Genomic DNA, 22,022 nt, shown 5'->3' with positions numbered 1-22,022 from the left:
GTCCTTTTGGAGCCTCTGTTTATTTACTTAAAAAAATGAGAATCACAATCTTGTTTGGGTGGTTGTGAAGATTAAATGAGATAAGCTGTGTAAAAACATCTGCAACATAGCAAATACTTAGTAAGTTTCTCAGTCAATGTAAGTTTATGTCCTTCCATCCTCCTTTTTTCCTTAAGTTTTGTAATGGTTGCTTGCTTTATCCTTACTCATGCAAGAGTGCAGAAGGTTAGAAAGTGCTAGATAAATGTGTCTTATCTTTATTAAGGCATGTTATAGTAACGGAGAGTAGATAGGTTGTCTTGTATTCAGTTCCTCACTGCCAGATCTAAACATGAAGGGTTGCTTTTTAAAAATTTAATGTTGATATTTGGCATTTCAGTATCAGTTGTCCACAGTTGGATAGAGCATACATCCCATGCAGGTTTTCTAGTTGTTGTTGTTTTTTAAACCTTAATGAAATTTCCATTGGCATTGGATTAAATGTACAGATTTAATCCTTTGAAACAACAGCACCAATGGCATTATTTTGTGACTTTAGTAAGGGAATAGTTTAGCAGTTTTAATCTTTCGGATATGATCCAGTTAATAGCATAAAATCTGTTGGATCACATGTTGGACTATTGTGTCAAGATATTGGATCTTTCTTTACTAAGGTAACAGCTCACTAACGTGGATACTTACTTCGATTTTGTACTCTGTTCTTGAAATTTTTTGTGCTTATGAGATTTATTTTGATGTATTTAAAAAATAAGCAAAGCTGACTTCATACTGATGACTCTGAATTCTACTTCTCAGTCTTTATACTTTCTCTGGAGGATGTATTCTTCTGAATTAGTATAATATTTATAGTAATACATTTATAGAGTAGGGGGTATAAACAGTCATTTAAAAAAAATTATTTATGTACATCTTAACTGCCACAACTTTTAGCCAAACCAGTATTTTCATAAAGGTTTGTCTATCCTGATTGCACAAATATTTTTACAGACATTTCCACTAAGCAGTGAATGAAGCCCTGAGAGTCACTCTAGCCAGTCTGAAGGCACCCAGAGCAGAGAATTTGAGAGTAGTATTTGAGTTTTGGAAATGCACAGAGTGTGCTCTTCTTGGTAGGCGTTTGCTTTTAGGGCAGTTTGGCCTAACAGTTGAATGAATTGCTTCTGTTTAAAATTTATAAAGCAAAAATAGAGATAATCACAATACAATTTTTGCTAGAACATATTTTAAATTGACTCACTAGATCAGATAGTTTAAAAATTACTTGATGAAAAAGTTATTTAAAACTTATTTTAAAAATCCTTCTTTGCAAAAAATTGATACCTTGATACGTGGTGTTAAGATAGCTTTTCACTTCTTTGTGGCCCAGCATAATAGATGATACTTTTGGCTTAGAAACTGGGAGTATTGGGTGTGACAGTTTGGATGAGTTTGTGTGTATGAGCAGGTAATATATGGGGGCAGGCCTGTGTGTGGAAGACCACATGTACCTTCATATATGTGAGAGTACATTTGGGTTGGAAGCGAAATGAAAAAAACTGGAGTATTGTCTTACTGTTAATAAAACTTTAGTGTTGATGTCATTAAATGGATACCAGACACCCGTATTCATTCATTCATCTTTTTCTAGCTGTTGCTCAGTAATAATTGGGCATCATTCTTTTACAGGATAGTTTTGAAGCTTGAAAGTACTCTATGGTCCAGTTATTACAAGATGATACTGTGAGATGATGGGGGATTATCTCATATTTCTTAGGCCGAGTGATGTTGAAAGACCGCACTTTGGCAAACTAGACACATCTTGTTTCATATCTCAATTTTGCCACTTACTAGGTTCCTCATGCGTAGAATAGGGATAACAATGCTTTTTCATTGGGTTCCTGAGACAATTAAGTAAGATAAAGTTTGCAAAGTACTTATTCATATTGCCTGTCACAGAGCAAACACCCAATGATGCAACTTCTCTTTTGTGTTTTTTAAAAATAATATTTGACAACATAAAGGTTTTTTGAATATTTGAAGTAAAATACAAATTAATTTCCACAATAGCTTCTGGGGCAGTAAGTAGTGCTTTCTGCACCTTGGGAGAAATCTTGATAAGAGTACTGGATATTGCATACTAAAGGGTTGTCATATTCTTTATTTCGTTGTATAAGCCATATAAGCAAATGTAGACATAATAGCTGATTATTGTTTTTTAAAAAGCTTCAACATTTTTATGATAAACTTCCATAAAATATAAATTAATCTATGTAATTTGTATATCATAATTTACAAATCAATTCAATTTGAGGCAAATGTAGAGCTTCTATCAGATATTAAACCACCAGTTTGGAGAAAATGACATTACTATGGCATGTTATTAAGATAAACTTAAAATCCCATTAGATACCAGTATTGTCATGTTTCTGAGGTTAATTGGGTGCATTCAGTTATAGGTTATGAATGGTCCCACTTGAATAATCCACCAAGCTATCAGGCAGAAAGACCAATAGTTGACAGGACTAATTGACCTTGTCAGTATAATAGAAACACTTACAAATAAAATTCTCTTTGCCAACAACATTGCAAATGAAAACCTCAGAAGAAACTGTTATGTCCTGTAACTGTCCTGGAATGCTGTGATTCAGTTAGCAGATTGTGGATGGAGGTGGGTCATGGTGGGTGGGAGTAGGGGAGATGGGGGATGTAAAGGATAGGAGGGAGACTTTCGGAGGGAAATTAATTAGGCGAATGTTAGAGAGAAACACACAGTTTTAAAATGATTTTAACCATCTTGAATCTCTAAAAAGTAGTGTCTTTGAATTTCTATAAAAGTAGTGTCTTTTAAGTTTTTTTTTCACCCTTCTTGTTCTATATCTCTAGCTGTTTTGTACAAATTTGATAGTCATTATTGCAGTGAGTTCTTTTCTGAACAGTAAGAACACATCTTTGACAAAGCACAGTGCTGTAATGAGGATGAAACATATTTGCCATCCTACAGTCTTGCTTTATTTAAATATTTTACCAATATAAGATGGATATTATCTTATATCCTTGATTCTAAAATAGCTTTCTGTTTTGTTTGTTTGTTTTTTGGTACAGGTTTGGATTTGTGCCAGAGTGGGGGAAGGGAGGAATGTTGGGAAGAGACACAGAATGAGAAAGAACACTCATTCCATGACAGATTTTGACGATTTGGTTTTCCCTCTCTCTCTCTCTCTCTCTCGTTTCTTTTTGGGGGGGCGGGTAATGATGAAGCCCATGTATTTTATTAAAGAACCCCCAAAGCAATATATCAGTCTTTCTTAAAGAATGCAAGTGTTTTCAAATGCTTTAAGAAACTTAGTGAGCCAATTATAGGCCTTGGTCTTTAAAGGAATAAAAAAACTTTAGCTTAAAACTCATTTTGGGTAACATGGATTTCCAAAATCAGCTCTGAGAAATTGTGCGGCAGATATCAGCCTTCATTGTAATACTGTAGGAGGGTGATAACAGTCCTGTTTCATTTTCCTTTTTAAAAAAAGACACCTTTTACATTGTAAGAAAAAGACAGTCAAAATGTTAAGTGGGCTTCAAAAATAGTAATAAAAAAAGATTTATAATGGAAAAGAATTGGTGGTATAGTTCACCTAGAGTAAGAAAGACAATGTGTAATAAGGGATTTTGTGGTTTTACAGCTCAGTGCATGTGTTTGAAAGCTGTTCTCTCAGCAACGTGGGTGGCAGGTTATGCTACCATATAATGTATTGTAGTTGGCTCTCCACACTTGTCAGGGTTAGTGTTCAACCACTCGGAAAATTTTCCCATTGTTCTATCATGTGAACCAAGACTAGTGTTGAATTCCCAATAACTTACAAAAAAAAAAAAAAGGTTTAATTAGAAAGTTTGGAATTTGATTACATCTTATTGTTTTAATACAGTGCTATATATTTTAGTATTTTATTTAGTATTGCATTTATTTTTCAGGCAGAAAATATCAAAATTAAAACTTCATCTTATTCTTTTTTTAAAATAGATTTTACAGAAATTTGTATACTGAATCTTGCCCCTTTTTTCTGTCTTAACACTCTATTTCCATCTTAAGCATTTTGCTTTAGATGGACCATGGCTCTTGGCAGCTAGTGCATTTTAAGCAAATAATACTGTTTCTAGTAAGAGTTGCAGGAAAAAAAAAAAAAAAACTTAGTGTGAGGTCCTTGTAAACTGAACCTTTGGAACATTACTTTATTTCTCTTTTCCCCCCTTTTGTGCTTCTTCTCTATTTGTGTAATGGTTATAAATTACATCCTTTGAAAAGAAGAATGAAAAATATTTTGTTATTTTCGTAGTTGATTTTTTTCTTTACCTATTATTTTAAAAATACACAGAGAAATAAGCAATTATGGTATTGAAATTCCATTGTGCCAGCACCTCCAGAGCATAATCCAAAAAAAATAGAAAACCTCCTGCTGGGTTGTCTGCAGTATGCTTGTGTGAACATCAGGGTCTGCTGTTCACACGTCACTTTTTTACTGAAAATTCCTCTCGGAATAAAGACTCTGTGTTTCCTGAGTGTAGTGAAACATTTGTTGGTCCTTAGGTTTTAAATTTGTGAGGAATTCTGTTTATAGGCTAAGTTGTCATAGATGTATATTACACGACTGTTACTGGCACATCCAGAAGTAGAGAAAAGGCTTGTATGTTTATATACTATAAAATAATAAAAAACTTTAAATGAAATTATAAAGTATTAAAGGTGAGAAATAATGAGCTTTTGTTGAAGATATATATGAAGGATTGATTTAAATATTGACTTTTGCCCTCTAAAATCTATTTTATTTATAAAGTAAAGTGTATCTTGGCTAGATGAATATAAAAATATCATAAATTTGTCCTGTACTTCAGGACAAATTCAGATATTTGAAATTCAGATACTTAAATACGATGGATTCTTGACAATATTGAGTTAGTAAAATTTTTGAAGTGACCCTACGTAATTACTCTAATCAAGGAATGTATTAGAAAGTATATTTTTGGATCCTTAGGTTAATTCTTTCACTTTTAATCTTATTCACTTCATTCATTTTTATTCTTGTTATGCTGTTGGGGATCTTATTAGGCATAGACAGCAAATTTATAAAATGTAATCCAGTATGTTGACAGCCTCAACCTTTCACTCAGATTCATAAAATATCAAAAAGAGAAAGCATTTACCAGATAATAGGGAACTTCAGGTTTAAATTTGGTGAAATGGAAGTTGATGCCCACAGTCTGCCATAAGGTTTATCTGAATCATTCAACGTCGTTTGTTTTTTTCTTAGAAACCTTCCATGTAGAAGTTAGTAAAGGAGTAAATATACACATGTTTTGGCTGAAACTGAATTTTTATCCATTTCAACTATTTTTCATTGAGAGAGAATTTCGGGTTGGTTTGCCTCTGAATTTCACTCTGAGTTTCTTCATCAATTAAAATGCACTTTTACATTTTACAATAATTGTATGAGCCTTTTAATTATTGTTTCTTCTGATTATTAGAATGAGATTACTGTCTATCTGAGATCAGTTATTACATTTAGTCAATAGGTCCAGTAAACAGTGATGCTTGCTAATCTCTCACGTGTTCTCCTCAATTTGCTTCTTCTTACTTAGTTGTCTTAACCTTTCTTTCAGTCCTGTAGATGGAAGAGATTGTCATCTAAACAAGATATGTCTCACACATGCCTCCAGGAAAGGGGAGTAAAAGCACCAAGTCCTTAACGTACTAGTTTTCTAAGGGCCTAAGATGCCTGAGTCCCCTGATTGCCACGAAGCCTAATTGCTCACGGGGCAGCCTGGCACGCTGCCATTTCCCCACTGGGCTGTTTGTTGGTGCTTGTGAATAGAACAGAAATGTCTTTGCTTTTTCTACTCAGTTGTCACCGATTGCAGTTTTAGGAAACTAGTTAACATTTTTCTTAAAATGATAGTAATTCATGCCAAGGTGAAGTCAAACTTCATAATATCTAAGCAACGAGCACTAGAGTTAGTTCAATGCTTTTAAAATTCATGTAAAATAAAATTCATTACTTCTTACTCCATAATATTCATTTTGTATAATCCACCTTAACCATTCTAGACAGATGTTCTAGATTTGGATAAACAATTTGAAAGTAAATTATAAGGTGGTTCTTTTTTGTACTTTTTGTACTTTTGTAAACAGAATCTGTTATATATATGAATTATAGGACCAATGGAAATGACAGACCTTGCAAGCAAAGTGTGTGTGGGAATACTTCAGTTGTTTTGAAAACCTGTTATTGAGAACACTAGAGATGTTTGCATTTTAATTTCCAATATAACTGGAGGTGTATATTGGGTTTTCACCTCTGCCTGGACCTATGACAAGAACCTCATTTGTTCCCAATGTCATGCTTTACCTCTAGGCACCGTAACTAATAGGAAACAATGAGTATTGTGGGACTTTCACAGAGCTGAGTTACTTTCTTCTTTTCCTCCCAATCCCCTTCAGAGTTCCACATCTCTTTAAGGCATATGTATTTCAATTACACTTGAATTGCAAATATTATTCACTTGTACTCATCTCAGAATATATTTTTGCCTTATTTTTTATTCCAGAGAGACATACGTCAAGACTACTTTATTACTTCTGTAATGTTCAGAGTTTTGGCAGGGAAATTACTTTCAAGTCCTGGCTTCATCCTTCACCAGCTAGGTGACCCTCAGCAAATTATATAACCTCTCTATGAACTTCAGGTTCCTCAGCTGTAAACTAGGGCTGTGGTGTCGGGATGATTAAAACAAGTGTCAGTTAAGTGCCTTGCACATGGTAGCAGCTCACTAAATGGTAGCTAAAAGGAGCAAAGCCTTGAAAACTGGTAATGTTTTCATAGGCTGTAAAAGCATGTGCTTTTCCATAGAATCTCATGAAATTGGGAGTTTCAGCTGTATGTAGCTATTGGATATACATTTATATCTTTGGGTTGATGAAGATCCAGGAGCATGAGCTTTGGAGTCATCTGCTGGGGTTTGAGTTCCTGTTCTGCCACTTAACGCTGAACCTTGGAAAGTTAGTTTCTCTGGGCCTCAGATTTCTTGTGTATAAAAGGAAGATGAAAATAGTGAACTCATAGGGCTATTGCAAGGCTGGAATGACTCAGTACCTGTAAAATTCTTAAAACAATGCCTGGCAAAGAGTAAGCGCTCCAAACATGTTATTTGCCTGTTAACTGTTATTATCTCATAGAAGAGGAAAAGTCACAAAGCCAGAAAACTTGAATGGAGTCAGCCTTAATTAATGGATGTCTCTTTCATCCACTCCTAAATAATTCCCATTACCTTGCTTTCCCATCCCCTTCAGAGCTCCATATCTCCTTAAAGTGTATTTAGGATTATACTGCAATCAGAATTCTACTTTTTAGTCATTACCTCCATAGAATTGTGATATCCTTGCAGTAAAAGTCTTTACATGTCTCTTGATCAAAAAGTATTTTTTGAGTTTATCACCTGCTTCTTATAGGTCTTGCCTTAGTTAGCTTTTTAACAGTCCTTCTGAAGGCAGCTTGATTGTGAAAAGACTTTTTGAAGGCTTCATTGAGATACTAAAACATCTTTTTTCTTAGTTATTTATATACTTATTTATTATTTATTTCCTGCTTTATTGAGATAGTATTGACATATATGTAAGTTTAAGTGTACAGTGTGATGATCTGATACACACACACACATATATGCAGTGAAATGATTACCACGATAAAGTTAGTTGACACCTCTATCCCCTCACGTAATTACCATTTTGTGTGTGTGGTAATAACACTTAAGATCTAGTCTGTTAACAGCTTTTAAGTATATAATACAGTTTTGTTAATTCTCGTCACTGTGCTGGACATTAGCTTCCCAGCACTTATTCATTTTATGGCTGGAAGTTTGTTCCTTTTAGCCAACGTCTCCCCAGTTTCTTCCCCCCCAGCCCCTGGCAATCACCATTGTACTCCTTGTTTCAATGAGTGTGGCATTTTTACATTCCACATGAGAATATACTGTATTTGTATTTCTCTGAACTATTTTTTAAAAGGTAATTGGGTCTCCATGTATCCTTCTGCTTCAATTGGATTTTTTAAATAAGCAATTATTCACTTAGTGGTTAAATGATTTACATAAAAGGTATTTCATAGTGATTCTTTGGTATCTTAAATTGCTGATTCCCCCATCTCTTTTCCAGTGTTTTGTAATCCAGCAGTAGGCCATCAAACAGCCTTCTCCTTAGATGTAATTCTGCCATGTATATTTAAAGGCTATCTTTAACCTTTCCTTGTTGTGAGTTTATCTACTATTAAGATTTATGGTGATAGGATGACAGTATACGTTTTAAATTTGCTGTACCTTAAAAATTAGTCATGTATGTGAAAAGTCTAAATTTGTAAGTGTTTACATAAGGTTTTATCATATCTACCATGCATACAAATTCTGTTTCTCATTTTTGTTCTAGGATAAAAGATAAGTGAATGCAAAATGTAAATGAAATATGCATTTGTTGATTTTAGAGCTCATTTAATAGCAAATCATCATTTACTTGGAAGCTCAAATACTGGGAAAAAGCTAAGCCTCATACGTGGCAGGAGGAGTACTGCAAGTGTATGCTGGTGTTGCTGCAGTTGTTTCTGTTGGGTGCTTAGTGCTGTCTCCTCCCCCAAGTCCATAAAGCACACATATAGTTTATGTGTGTATATACCCTGTCTAATGTAAGAAATGGAACTTTATGAGCGTCCCAGAGCTGGGCGTATACCTCCTCCCTTCCCTACCACAGTCCTGTCCGTACCTTTTAAAGGTAACCACTCCTAACCTTTTATGATAATTTCCTTAGTTTTTTAAAACAGAGTTCTACCACCTTTGCATGCATCCCTAAGCAATAGATTAGTGCCTGTTTTTGAACTCTAACTGGTTTAGACTTGGTATCGTCAGATTGCTCCCTTCCTCCTCCTTATTTTTTTTTTTTTTTTGCCAACTTGATGAGTCTTATTCTTTAATTTTCAGTTCTACTAACTTTAACTTTTTTTCAGTTTAACTTTTCAGTTTGATTTTTTAAGTGTAAGTGTATTTTTGCTACAGTAAAGTATGTACATAGGTTGAAAGCCTGAAAGGACCGCAACAGCACTTCTCTCTCTGTTCCACACCCCCATCCTGTTCCTTGGGAGCAGTTCTCTTGTTCTTAGTTATTTTAGCCATTTGGGGGGGTTCTCTTTGGTATTTGCTTTCATATTTCTCCATGACGTATGTGCATGGATAGCTATAGTAGTTACGTGCAGTTCTACATAGCATGTGTGCACATATCTATAAAGACATGATCGAATGATGTCTTACTATGAAATATCAGGATTTAGCCCTATAATCCTATTTCTTCTCTTATATACTTCTCTTCATCTTCCTAGTATAGTTTTTCACGCCACTTGCTAAATCATTTTACATGTTTTCACGGTCATGACCACGTATTGTTTTTATACCTGAGTCATGCTTTAAATTTCCTTTTCAGGCATAATTTTGTTTTCCTAGAATTAATGATTGCCTCATTTTTCCCTGAATTTAAAAAATGTTATCAGTTACTGATATATCCCTAAATTCTCTGACGGATCTATCAGAAACCTCTGGAAACATACCTACTCTTTCGGTTTCACATTTTTTTCATGGAAACATCCCTCCTGGACCTTCAGCCCAACTACTGTGTCCGTGCGTCAGTGGAAGTTCATTCGGGGAAGCAGAGCACTAGTGTGTGTGTGTGTGTGTGTATGTATGTATGGGGACTGGTATATAGTAGGAGATTTGTTTCAAGGATTTTGCCTTACACGAGTAGGAGTTGGTTAAATAAATTCTGTAAGGCTGGTTGTTTTCACATCTGATGCCGGAGCTTGACACCCACGGGGCAAGGAGTCAAAAGTGAAGATGGATGTGTAGCGGTGAAGGGCAAGGGCAAGCTGGAACCCAGGAGCACCAATTCGAGGAACTGGGATCCACGTCAGTTCTCACTGCCTCCCACCTTGTGATGCCAGCGTCCTGCAGAAGGAGCTAATAGCCTTTGTCATGGAGCAGACACATACCTGGCCTGGGAGTCAGAGAAGCTGCAGGAGGACCCAGGGGAAGGTGGAGCAATTGTAGGCCTGGCTGCTGCCCCATGGCAGTGGGGTGTGCCAGCAGATAGTGACAACTTGTGTGATCACTAGTTTGGGGATCTACAAAACTTGTGGAATCACCTACATCAAAGCACAGAATGGCTGCTGCTTCACATCTGCCTTCGAAATCTTGCATGCAAATATCTCTTCTGCCTCACCTAACCAGAAACATGCCAGGAAGGGAATTCTGGGAAATGTAGTTTAGGTTAGCCTAGTTGGCACGTTACAGAGCCACCACAGGTGGCCTTGAGAATGTTCCTCTCAGGTCTCTGACCGCAGGGAGTAACTGACTGATGGCCCCAGCTGCTGCTTTCTGGTATCCGTCACCACGTCTGTGCCCCCAGCCAGTGAGTGAGCACAGCAGGGGTATTAACGGAGGCTCATTCCTGGGGACTCTGGAGTCTTCTGTCAGGCAGCCGTGGCTTAAGGACTTCTTGACAGCCTTGCCAAACTTTCCCTAGAACTGCACTGCAGTCTAACACATACACCCCTCCCTCCTTCCTTCCCGTCTCCTTCTCCTGGGCCCAGACCTGCATGGTGTCTGACAGCTCTTCCAGCCTCCCCTGGCTCCCTCCCCATTTTCTTTCACAGATGTTTCCTTTAATAAATTTCTTGTATATCTGTTCATGTCTTGGCGTCTCTTCGGAGGACTTGGACTAACAGCCATCTTCTTAAGACATCCCTTCAACATCATCTTGGGAATTTCCGTCATTTTCTTCTTTGGTAGATTCCTTTTTCCCTGGATCCCATGTCTTCATCTTTCTTGATTTACTTCCTCTTTTGGTGAAATGCATCCTCCACATGGAAGGTAAAAATGTTGAAAACTTGCATGACTGAAACCTTTATTTTAATCTCACCCTCGAGGGATGATTTGGCTGGGTATGGAATTCTTGTTTGGAAATAATTTTTCGTCAGAATTTTAAGCACATTCTCCATTGCCTCATAGTTTTCTGTGTAAATGTTGAGAAATACAATGCCACTTTTGATTACTCATGCTTTGCATGTGACCTATTTTTTTCTGCAGAGGCTTTTAAAATCTCTGTACCTTTGATGTTCAGAAATTTTATGATGGCTATGCCATGGGGTGTGTGTGTGTGTGTGTGTGTGTGTGTGTGTGTGTGTGTGTGTGTGTGTGTGTGTGTGTTTCCTTCATTTTACTGAGTGCGCAGTGGTTCCCATTAATGTGGAAACACCTGTCCTTTAGTTCTGGGAGGTGCTCTTATGTTTCTTCATATTTTTCCTCTATTTTCTCTGTTGTCTGTTTCTGAATTTACATTTGTTAGCTGTGATACTTCCTGCATTGAACCACTGATTTTCTCATTGTTTTCTCATATTCCAAGCAATTCATTTAACTTTGTATAATTAAAAATGTATGTATATATATATTTCTAAGACCTCTTTTTGTTTCTTGGTCTTTTAAAAAATAGCATTCTGTTCTTGTTTTAAGGATGCATTCTGTTATGTTGCGGAGGATATTAATAATGCTTTGTTTTGTTTTTAAATTTCTTATCCTCCCTGCACTGCTTCTCTTGAGAGTTCCTTTTTGGTTTTGCTTGTTTAATTTCCATTTTTTGTTTTTGTTTTCTTTTTCTTTTTTTTTTTACATGCCTGGAGATCCTTGGCTATTTTCTCATAGCCTAGGAGAGAGGCACAAATTAGCAGTTTGGAAGCAGTTTGTGCTCATGATAGACTTTGATGCTTACCAGGCCTTACAGCACTGTGGTCAGGCTGGTCCCCTCACCTCTTTGCACACATGCCACCTTCTCAGTGAGGCCTATTCTGACCACCTGACTTAAAAATGCACACACCTGCCCCCTGGTACTTCTGATCCTTCTTTCCCTGCTCTCTTTTTTTTCCCATAGCTCTTTTTCTTCCTCATAGCACTTTTATTACCTAATATATTATATAACACCTTATTTATTATATTTGTTGTTCATTTTTCTGTCTTCCCCCACTAGAGCATTGGTTCCATGAGAGCAGAGATTTTATTATTTTTATTTTCATTGATATCTTCCAACCATCTGGAATAGTGCCCAGCCCAAGATAGGCATTCAATAAATATTTATTAAATTGGGGACACTCAACACTATGTGTAACTCTTTTCTTATGGACGTTTTCTTTTTCAGCTTTTCTCTTTTCCTTTTGGTATGATTTTTTCCAGAAAATAGTAATTCATTCTCCGGCCTTGGAGGCACGGGGCAGGGGGTAGGAGGTGGGATGCGGAAGGAGCTTCAGGGTGATCTGCCTGGGAGTCAGCGTCCTTATAGCTGAGCAAGTTGAAGGGAGCTGAGGTTCACGGTTAAGTATGTAGATGTTCACTCACTTTTTTTAAAAAAAAAATAAGGTGCTGCCATCTAGTCTGGCTTTACCTGAATCTAGAGCCTCCCTTCTTTAACTTGTACTGATAGTATAAACTTGTAGTTTTCTGTAGGAGTAGGGAAGGGATGGTCACCTGCCTACTTAAACTGGGGGCTGGTGAGAATCTTGGCATCAAACTGTTCCTTATATGGACTTCAGCTAGTTTTATTGTTTGCTTATTTGTTCATTTTTAACCTAACCTTGGCACCCCTACCTTCAGAACTACCTGGTGCTTTCACTTTCAGAGATATTAGGGTACAATGCACCTTGCTTCTTCTTAACCTCTCCTATTCCCTTTGCATTTGTGGATTTATACAGTTTTCAGATTCTTCAGCTGTCATTTTCGTTGGGTTTTGGGAATCCATTATTTCCTAAACTATTTTTCAAAGCATTTGTAAATTATATTTGTCAAAATGGTATGTGCATAAGAATTGATGGGTGATTAGATGTATTTCCTGAACATAAAATACATTAGTTTCCAATAAATTGATCATTTTCTCTTACTACACCTGTCACGGTTTCCAGTATCCAGTACATAGTAAGTGTACAGTTTGTTGAGTGATGAACGGATTTGACTACTGGATTCAAGCTGTAGTGTGATGGCATTTTAATATATTGCTTGGAAAGTTTGAGGGTAAAAGTACTTTGTATGTGTTTATGTACTTGTGTGTTCTCTAGTGTCAAGAGAGATTTGAAAAAAGGTATAAACCTAATTGGAATCTGCAGTTAGCATTTAAGGGCTAGAGCGGGGGGATTGGAAGCTGGAGGCAAAGGACTTGAGAATAGTTGTCCTCATTAACCATGAGTGCTAGGTTTCTGAAAATGAAACAAACAAAATCTTGGTAAAAGATTAGGTAGTTACTGAACTTCAGACTTAAAGAAAAATTAGTTAGGGGGACTAGGATCTCACGTGACAAACCAAAAGTTCTTTTATTATTCTTATATTTACAAATATAAAAATAATTCACTAAACTGGAGCATATCTAAGATGCTTGACCCATTTTAAATGACATACAATTAATGTCTCTTTGCCATCTCTTGATCTTCGGAATATTTTCAGAGTCAGTTTCCTGCACAGTGTAAATTTGCTTTTGCCTTACTGCAGGCTATATGGCTAAAACGTAGGTCAAAGACCACTCAACATGAGGCTGAAGAGGTAAGCAGAGACTAGATCACGCAGGGCATTGTCAACCGTGTTAAGGATCATGGATTTATTTTTCCTATAATGAGAAACTAACGAAAGGTTTTTCAAGTTAACGTTTTTGTCAAATGACTCTGCTGTTAATCTGAGCTTAGATTGGGGGAAGACAGAAGTGGCCATGGCAAGACTAGTTGAGAGATCACTAATAATCCTCGGCAGCAGATATTGCTGAATACCTGTGCCACATTCCTGCATCTCTCTTCCTTGCCCACAGAGACCACATTTCACAGTAAAAACAGAAAATGCCTGATACTCCATTTCCAACTCCCCTTTCAGTTAGTGCAGAGGCATGTGATCCAGAAATGCTCAATGGGAAATCTGATAGCTTCTGGAAAATATTTTCCTCCTTAATTAAAAGAGGAGAAAGGCTTTTTGGACATTTGTTGTATGAGAACATGACGCTTGCAGCTGCTGCAGACATCAGACACAACAGAGCATGACAGAGCAGAAAGGTCTGGGCCTTTTTTTTTAAACTTTTTATTTTTACATGGATACAAAAAGTCGACATATCATAAATGAACAGCTCACTGAATTTTCACGAAATAAAGACACCTATGTAATCAGCAACAAGTAAAAATCCAGAAACACATAAAAATCCAGAAACCTTCTTTATGCTTCCTTATGCTCCCTCAAGGCTAGCCATTATTCTAACTTCTAACAATATAGATTACTTTCACCTGGGTTTTTTTTTTTTTTTAATCTGTTTTGTTTTTGTTTTTATTTTTCAATTTTTCACTTTAAGAGATGGCATCGTATTTTGCATATGCTCTTTTGGGCCTAGCTTCTTTTACTCACCATGTTTGTGAGAGTCATATGTTTGGGTAGTTGTAGATTGTTCATTTTCATTGCTATAGAATATTATGTTTTGTGAATATACTCCAATTTATTCATTTGACTCTTGGTATATATTTGGATGGTTTGGCTAACTAGTGTTCCCATGAGTATTTTAGTATACACACTGTTGAATATATGTATGCATTTCTGTTGGGTATATACCTCTTTGATTTGTAGTAGCTCTTTAAATAGTCAAGATAGGTGTCCTTTTCTATACATATACACATTTCTATACATTTCCCAATCAGTGGCTTATTATTTCCACTCTCTTAACGGTGTCTTTTGATGAACAAGAGTTCTTAATTCTAAGATAGTTAATCAGTATTTGTTGATTGGTGCTTTTTCTGTCCTGTTTAAGAAAATTTTATCTACTCCAAATTTTCCAAGATATTTTCTTTTCTTTTGGAAGTTTTATTATTTTACCTTTGACATTTAAATCCAAATTCATCTGGAGCTGATTTTTGTTTATGGGGAGAAGTGAAGAAGTCAAGATTATTATTTTTTCCCCCAAATGGAAATCCAATTCATCAGCATTGCTTGGAGATACCATCCTTTCCCTACTGCACCAATGTCATCTTTGACAAAAATCAGGTGACTGTAAATGTGTGGGTCTGTTCCTGAACTCTAATCTGTTCCATTGGTCCATTAGTCTGTCTTTGCACTAATCCTACACTGTTTCAGTTATAACTTTATGTTGACCTTATATCCAGTGACCTTGCTAATTAACCTTTCTTATTAATTCTAATAGTTTATAGATTCTTTTTGTATCTTCTAGATGTGCAGTCATATAATTTACAAATAATGTTATTTTTTCTTCCCTTCCAATCCTTGTTCATCTTCTCTCCTTCCTTCTATCCCTCTCTCCTCTGTTCCCTTCCATTTTCCTTGAATTATTGTACTGTTTAAGACCTCCAGTACAATGTTAAATAGAAGGGGTCATAGTGGATGATTGTCTTGTTTATAATCTCTTTATGAAAGTTTTCAATATTTCTCCATTGTATACGATGAGTACTATAGGTTGTTTGAAAGATGCTCTTTTTCATATTAGGGAGATTGCATTCTGTTCCTATTTGCTAAAAGTTTTAAGATCATAAACGGGTATTGAATTTGTCAAATGCCTCTTTTGTGTCTAACAAGATGATCATACGATTTTTCTCCTTTTTTCTATTAATAAAGTCAATTACATTGATTAATTTTTAAATGATAATCCAACCTTGCATACCTGGACTAAACTCCACGTGGTTTGATTTGATTTGCTAGTATTTTGTTCTAGCATTTTTTCATTTGTGTTTCATGAGAAAGATTAGTCTGTAATTTTTCTTTCTTATAATATACTTTCCAACTATTGGAAACAAAGTTATTCTGGCCTCATAAAAACATTTTTAAAATGTCTCTCCGTTTTCTATTCTCTAAGCATTTGTACAGAATTGATATCATTTCTTTAAATATTTGGAAGAATTGAATGGTAATGCCATCTGGACCTGGAGTTTTGTGATGGATCTTAAATTATGAGGCAGTTTCCTTAATAGATATAGTTCTATTCAGATTTTCTATTTCTCCTTTCTGTTAGCCTTGATAAATTGTATTTTTCAAGGAATTTGTTGACTTTGCCTTCTGATATATATGATCTGTTCAATCTGACAAATTTCTTATTGCAGATATTTTCAGCTCTACCATTTCCATTTAAAAAGTATATTCCAGTTCTCAGATGAAATTATTTCATTTATTCATCTTTCCCTCTTATTTCTTAACTCTGTTAATAATAGTAATTTTTGATTGATTGCTAGACTAGACTCTAGATCTGTACTGTTCAGTAGAGTATTCACTAGCTGCATGTGGCTTTTGGCTAATCTTAATTGAGATGTGGTATAAGTGTAAAATGCTGGATTTTGGAGACTTAGTACAAAAAAAAAAAAAGGATGTAAAATAACTCAGTAACTTTTTATATTGATCACATGTTGAAGTGATATTCTGGATACTCTAAATATAAAATTAATTTGTGCTCTTTGTGCTTTTTAAAATGTAGCTATTAGAAAATTTAAAACTACATATATGGCTCACGTTTGTGACCCACACACTTTTTCTATAGGACAGTGCCACTCTAGATGCTGTTTTCTTTTTCTAGAGAGTTCAATTTTCCAGAGCTAGGCAGGTGGGCTGAGAAGCTTTACTCCTCTCAGCCTCCAAGTTGAGTTGACTTGCGGCTGTACTGCAGCTTTGGTAAGGTTCCATCTACCTCTGTTCTGTAATACCCCTATGTCGTGGCCACTCAAGGCTGTCATTTAGGGGCCTGGTGTGTTCACTGGGCAAGGTCTAGACTCTCAGACTTGTTTCCTCACCCCTGAGAGATTGCCAGAAACTCCTCTCTTCTTCTGAGAGACCCCTTGATTATCCCTTCAGCCTCCCATTCCAGACAACTTCACAATGTGGCAAATATTTTGAGGGGAAAATAGGCCATGTGCTTAAAGCTCTTGAAGTCTCTAATTACATCTTTTCTGAAAGACCACTAGTCATAGCTCTGCATGTTTCTCTGACTTCAAGAAGCAACCCTCTATCTGGGCAAAACCATGATTTGCAGCATCTTACCCCATCCTAGAATCAACAAATGCCCCTATGGTTAAAGTGGGTACAGAAAGACCGGCAACCTCTCTGAGGTTCTCTCCTCACCAGAACCTGGCATCCTCTAGTCCTCTTTGTTTTAGCGGCTCTCTGATAACTCTAAAGTGATGACTTAAAAAATTTTGCCTACAGTTATTCTCAGTAGGAACACTGTCTGCTTCAAACTACTTCATTCTCTTGGATTTAAAAGAGATATACTTAAAAGTCCAGACCTCTCTGGTGTGGCTTCTATCATGGAATCTTTCTACCTTGCCTTGCCTTGCCTTCTGTAGATAATGCTATCCTTTGCTCTAGAACCTTTAAAAGTTACCTCTTAAAAAAGAGAATATAAAATTTTGGATCATCAGCATATAGCCATTTAAGGTACCTGAAGTCATGGGTCTGGATACAATCGTATAGGACAGTTGTGTAGATTAAACTCTGTATTGTGAGACTAGTTTTAGGTCAGAACTGTGAGGAATGCAACACTTAAGGAAGGGAAAGAGGAGTCTCCAGAAAGGCAAAGAAGAGATGAGAAAGGTAGGAGGAATATCAGAAGAAGGTGAAATCACAGAGGCCACAAGAAGAGAACATTTCAATAAAGAGGGTGCATCAAATTATGTAGAAAGGGTAAGAAAGTTTGAAGTGAAAAGGACCCTGTGGATTTAGCAGTAATGAAATTTATGTTATCTTATTACCTTACAACATTCTTATGAAGAAAGCATAAAAATTATATGGGAATAAAATTTATCCTAATCTTATTTATGATCTACAAAAATGACGATTTCATATGATTCAGCCTGATAGATGGAGAAGTAAAGGTTTACCAAAGAGGAGTAATTTGCTTAAACTCAAGAGTAGACACGAAATTCAAATCTTGGTCTTCTTTTGACATCTGTGGTCTTATGTCCTTTTCACTGCACTACATATTTTTATCTATTGCTATCATTTCTTAATTATTCATTACTTAGATAAGTCTTTTCTCCCTCTTTTTACAAAACTAAATCATAATTTTATTATGTGTGCATGTATTTGTTTATATTGGCTATTCTTCTTTTCTTGTCTTAAAGGGACATTATTATTTTTTCCAGTTTTATTGAGAAATAATTGACACACATCACTGTATAAGTTTAAGGTGTACAGCATGATGGTTTGATTTACTTATATTGTGAAATGATTGCCACCATAGGTTTAGTTAACGTCCATCATCTCATGTATTGATAGATGGTGAAAAGAAGAAAAAAGGATTCTCCTTGTGATAAGAACTCTTAGACCTACTCTCTTAACAACATTCCTAGGTATCATACAGCAGTGTTAGCTATGGTTGTCATGTTGTACATTACATCCCTAGCACGTATTTATCGTTATCTGTTTTTCTTTTTAATGGTAGTTAAGTCTGGTTAACTTGTTGTTGTCCTCCAAAGATTTTCTGCAATTTCTTCTTAACATTTCTTTACCATTTTGGCTTTTGATGAAATTATTGTTTTTAATTGACATTGACTTCAAATGTAATTCAGAATTGTTCATGTAGATTAGAACACTCTCTCTAGGTCTTGTCTTTTTGTTATGCCTCTTTTTTTTTTAAACAGGTAACTTTAAGACCAGTTAAACTATGTAATCTTAACTCTCCAGGAACTCTTTCTGGAGGAAATTTCTCTACATAGAAACGTTTTCAGACTTACAAGTCCAGAATTAATATCTTGACCCTCTGTAGCAGAGTGACTGATTTTGACCTCAAAGTGACCTTCTGAGGTGGTCCCTTCTTCACTAGGGTAAAAGAGCTTGCTTTCCATAGTGAGCTCTTTGAGTTGGATTCTGTCTTTCTTGTTAAGCTGTCTTTGTGGTATCCTTACTTTTAACACATTTGGAACTTCTGAAGTTTCTTTTGGATCATATTAGACTTTCTTTCGCTACAAGTAGGTCATGATTGCTGTTAACTGGTTCTGTTCCTTCCTAAGTGAAAGGATGGTTAAAATGCCAGGATCTGCTGCTGCTTGTGGTAACAGTTCTCATATTGAGGTTCTATAGAATTTCATCAAGTCACAGCTATGGTTAATGAAGGAGCAGAAGGTAGTGAGAGTGGAGAGCAGAGGGCAACTTCCTTGAAGCAACTTTCAAGTCATTGTTCTGTATTCCATTATTTTCCAGGGATCTGTGATTAGCAGTAGGAAAGGACATGTGAACAGCTTTGTATTTAATATTTGATGTTATTTTTATTAACAAATGACTTCTTGTTTTTTTTTTTGTTTTTTTTTTTAAGGTAAGCTTTGTTTATGGTGGAGTTAATACTTATATATATCCTTAGAGGATATATATCCTTAGAGGATACCCTTAAATAAATCAAAGCCAGGGTAGAGTTGTGACTTAGAGGTTGCTGATAGGAAGCAGAAGATCCTGGAGCCAGGCGGAGAGATCGCTTCATAGAGAAACTCTAATGGATTGTATTTATAAACAGTTTTCACTGATAGCAGCTGATATCAAGGAAGGAATGTTGAGGAAAGGTAGTAGCTCCTATTCAGAAGTGACTTGGTGGGCTTTGGGCTGGCAGCAGTGCTGATGTTGTGGGCCATCACATGGCTTGTCCTGCCACTAGGTGGAATACCTACTATGTAGGCTGCCCTTAAAACACATGTTTTATAAGTAACTAATTAAATTGACCAAACAAGATCATGGTCAAGTAATGAAATGAAGTGAAGTGAAACGTTGAAGAAATATTTATTTCAAACTAACACTAAGAATTGTCTCAGCTTATTATAGCTGTTTGGGTTAGTTATAAACACCTGTAAAGCAGTGTTTTGAATGCAGAATTTCCACCAGTCTTATATAAAATTTTCAATATTTATTATTTATTTGCTACCATTGCAAATAAAAGAACTAATGTTTTCTATTTCTGTGTAAGAAAATTACCACAAACCTAGTGGCTTAACACAACACGTATTTATTATCTCACAATTTCTGTGAGTCAAGAGTCTAGGCATAGCTTAGCTGCATCCTCTGCTCAGGACCTTACAAGGTTGCAATCAAGCTGTTGTCCAGGGCTGCAGTCTCATCACAGGCTCAACTGGGGAAGATCCACTTCCAAACTCACTCAGGTAGATGTATTTTTAAGCACATAATTTCAAGTACCCTTTTTAGCTGAGCTTTAATAAGTCTTAACTTTATTAAACCTTAAATTTATCTATCTTTACTGAATTACCAGTTACTTTCTCTGTCACTTATAAATCCTCTTGCTGTGTTTAATAAACCATGTTATATATTTTGTGTACAAAACAATGTTTAAATGATGATGCTATATAAAGCTTTAAAAGCCTTAAAATTTAAAATATAAATAAATCATGGTCAAGCATATAGTTAGGTGAGATCTAGAATTTAATAATAAAATATATCAAAGAATTCTTCTGAGAGAGAACTGATTTGGCAAGGTGGGGGGTCACTGGTGACTTTGACAAGATTGGATTCAGTGTGTGGACAAAATTTAGATTGGAGTGGGATGAAGATAACTAGGAGGTGAAAAAATTTAAAAACTTTTAAAGGAGTTTTGCTGTGAAAAGAAATAGAATTGGGGCAGTATGTGGAAGAGGACATAGGATTAAGAAAGGGTTTTATTTTTAATGTCTAAGATGACAAATATGGCACGTTTGTAATGCTGATGACAGTGATCCAGGGGACAAGAGAAAATGATTTGGAGAGATAGTGACTACGGTGGGAGCAGAGTCTTTGGCTGGGAAAGAAAGGGTGGGATCTATTGAGCAAATGGAAGAACCGTTCTCACAAAGATGCAGGGGCAGTTCAACTACAGTATAACAGCTGGTGGGAAGATGGTAATTTTTTTCTCTAATTGCTTCTATTTTCTTAGTGAAATCAGATATCAGCTCAGACAGAGAAGATTAGAGCAGGTGTTAGGATTTGAGGAGAAGCTCAGAAACAGCTATCCCAGAGACAGTGAAAGCAAATTTTCTAAAGGAATATAGTAAGAATTTTGCATGGTGCTACATATATACTTGTCTTAAATTTAAAGTGAGAACCAGTCAGCATGTTGATTATTCTTCTCCAATAGACATTGAACAGGAAGAGAGTTAGGTTTAACCAGGATTGTTGTTTTCTCCCTCAGAAAAAGTATGAAGCAGTAAGAGAGGAACATTGGATTTCAGTGTATAAAGGGTTTGATTATCATAACGAATTGTGGGGTATCATTGAGGAAAAATGGGAACTGAAGATATTGAATGGGTTAACGGACAGTAAAAAAGTAGATGGAATCAGTAGTCTAGCTGTTTGGCTAGGGTTGATGCTATGGCAGTGGGGTCACTTGAGAAAGCTGGTGACTTGGGCTACAGAGATGGGGATGCTTGAAGTCAAGATGTCAGCGATCTTGCAGCTACTGCCCGTAATCCAATATAGAGCATGATGGTGGAGGAGGGATAACTGAAGTGGAGTGACGATAAAAATTATTGGAAATGAAGACGTTGAAGAGGAGAATCTGGATCATTAAATGGATCGTCTCTGTGGATATTGAACTCACCAAGAAGGAGGATTCTGTTACTGGAGGAATGGAATACAGTCAATGACATGTTAAAATCAGGTACTGAAACTTTCTGAAACTGTTCCTCTTTTGAGTTCCTCTCCCAACCACCACCAAATTGCAAACAGATTTTTTAATAAGGTAAATACGTTTATTGAGAAAAGCATAGATAAGACATAAACTTAATAAAATGAGAATGATCCATATTCTCACCATTATAGATATTTCCTGTTTATACTTTGGTGACTATCCTTTCAGACTTTTGTATCCATACAAAAAAATCGTATATATAAGATCATGCAATACATGTTATTTAGTACTTTGCTCTTTAAAACTAACCAGAGGTAGCTGCAAATAACTGCAAACCTATGAAGAGATGCATCATTTTGAATTG

At 36.0% G+C, this 22,022-nt stretch overlaps 1 protein-coding gene across 3 annotated transcripts in view; it reads left to right on the top strand.

Annotated features, from left to right (window-relative positions):
- The window catches only part of ANAPC10 (anaphase promoting complex subunit 10), a 79,372-nt gene that overhangs the window by 48,959 nt on the left and 8,391 nt on the right, over nt 1–22,022 (top strand). Inside the window, exon 5 of one of the 3 annotated variants that reach the window (XM_068542565.1) lies at nt 3,082–3,464. The exons of the other annotated variants lie outside the window; for them this stretch is intronic. Coding sequence (XP_068398666.1) covers nt 3,082–3,288 — 207 coding nt within the window. The 3' untranslated portion in view covers nt 3,289–3,464. Of the gene's footprint in view, nt 1–3,081; nt 3,465–22,022 lie in introns of those variants that run through there. 3 annotated transcript variants of the gene reach the window in all.

The sequence above is a fragment of the Eschrichtius robustus genome, chromosome 4 (assembly GCF_028021215.1).
Source record: "Eschrichtius robustus isolate mEscRob2 chromosome 4, mEscRob2.pri, whole genome shotgun sequence".
Lineage (NCBI taxonomy): Eukaryota > Metazoa > Chordata > Mammalia > Artiodactyla > Eschrichtiidae > Eschrichtius > Eschrichtius robustus.
The sequence above is the reverse complement of the archived record's forward strand: the minus strand, read 5'-3'. Positions and strand labels throughout refer to the sequence as shown.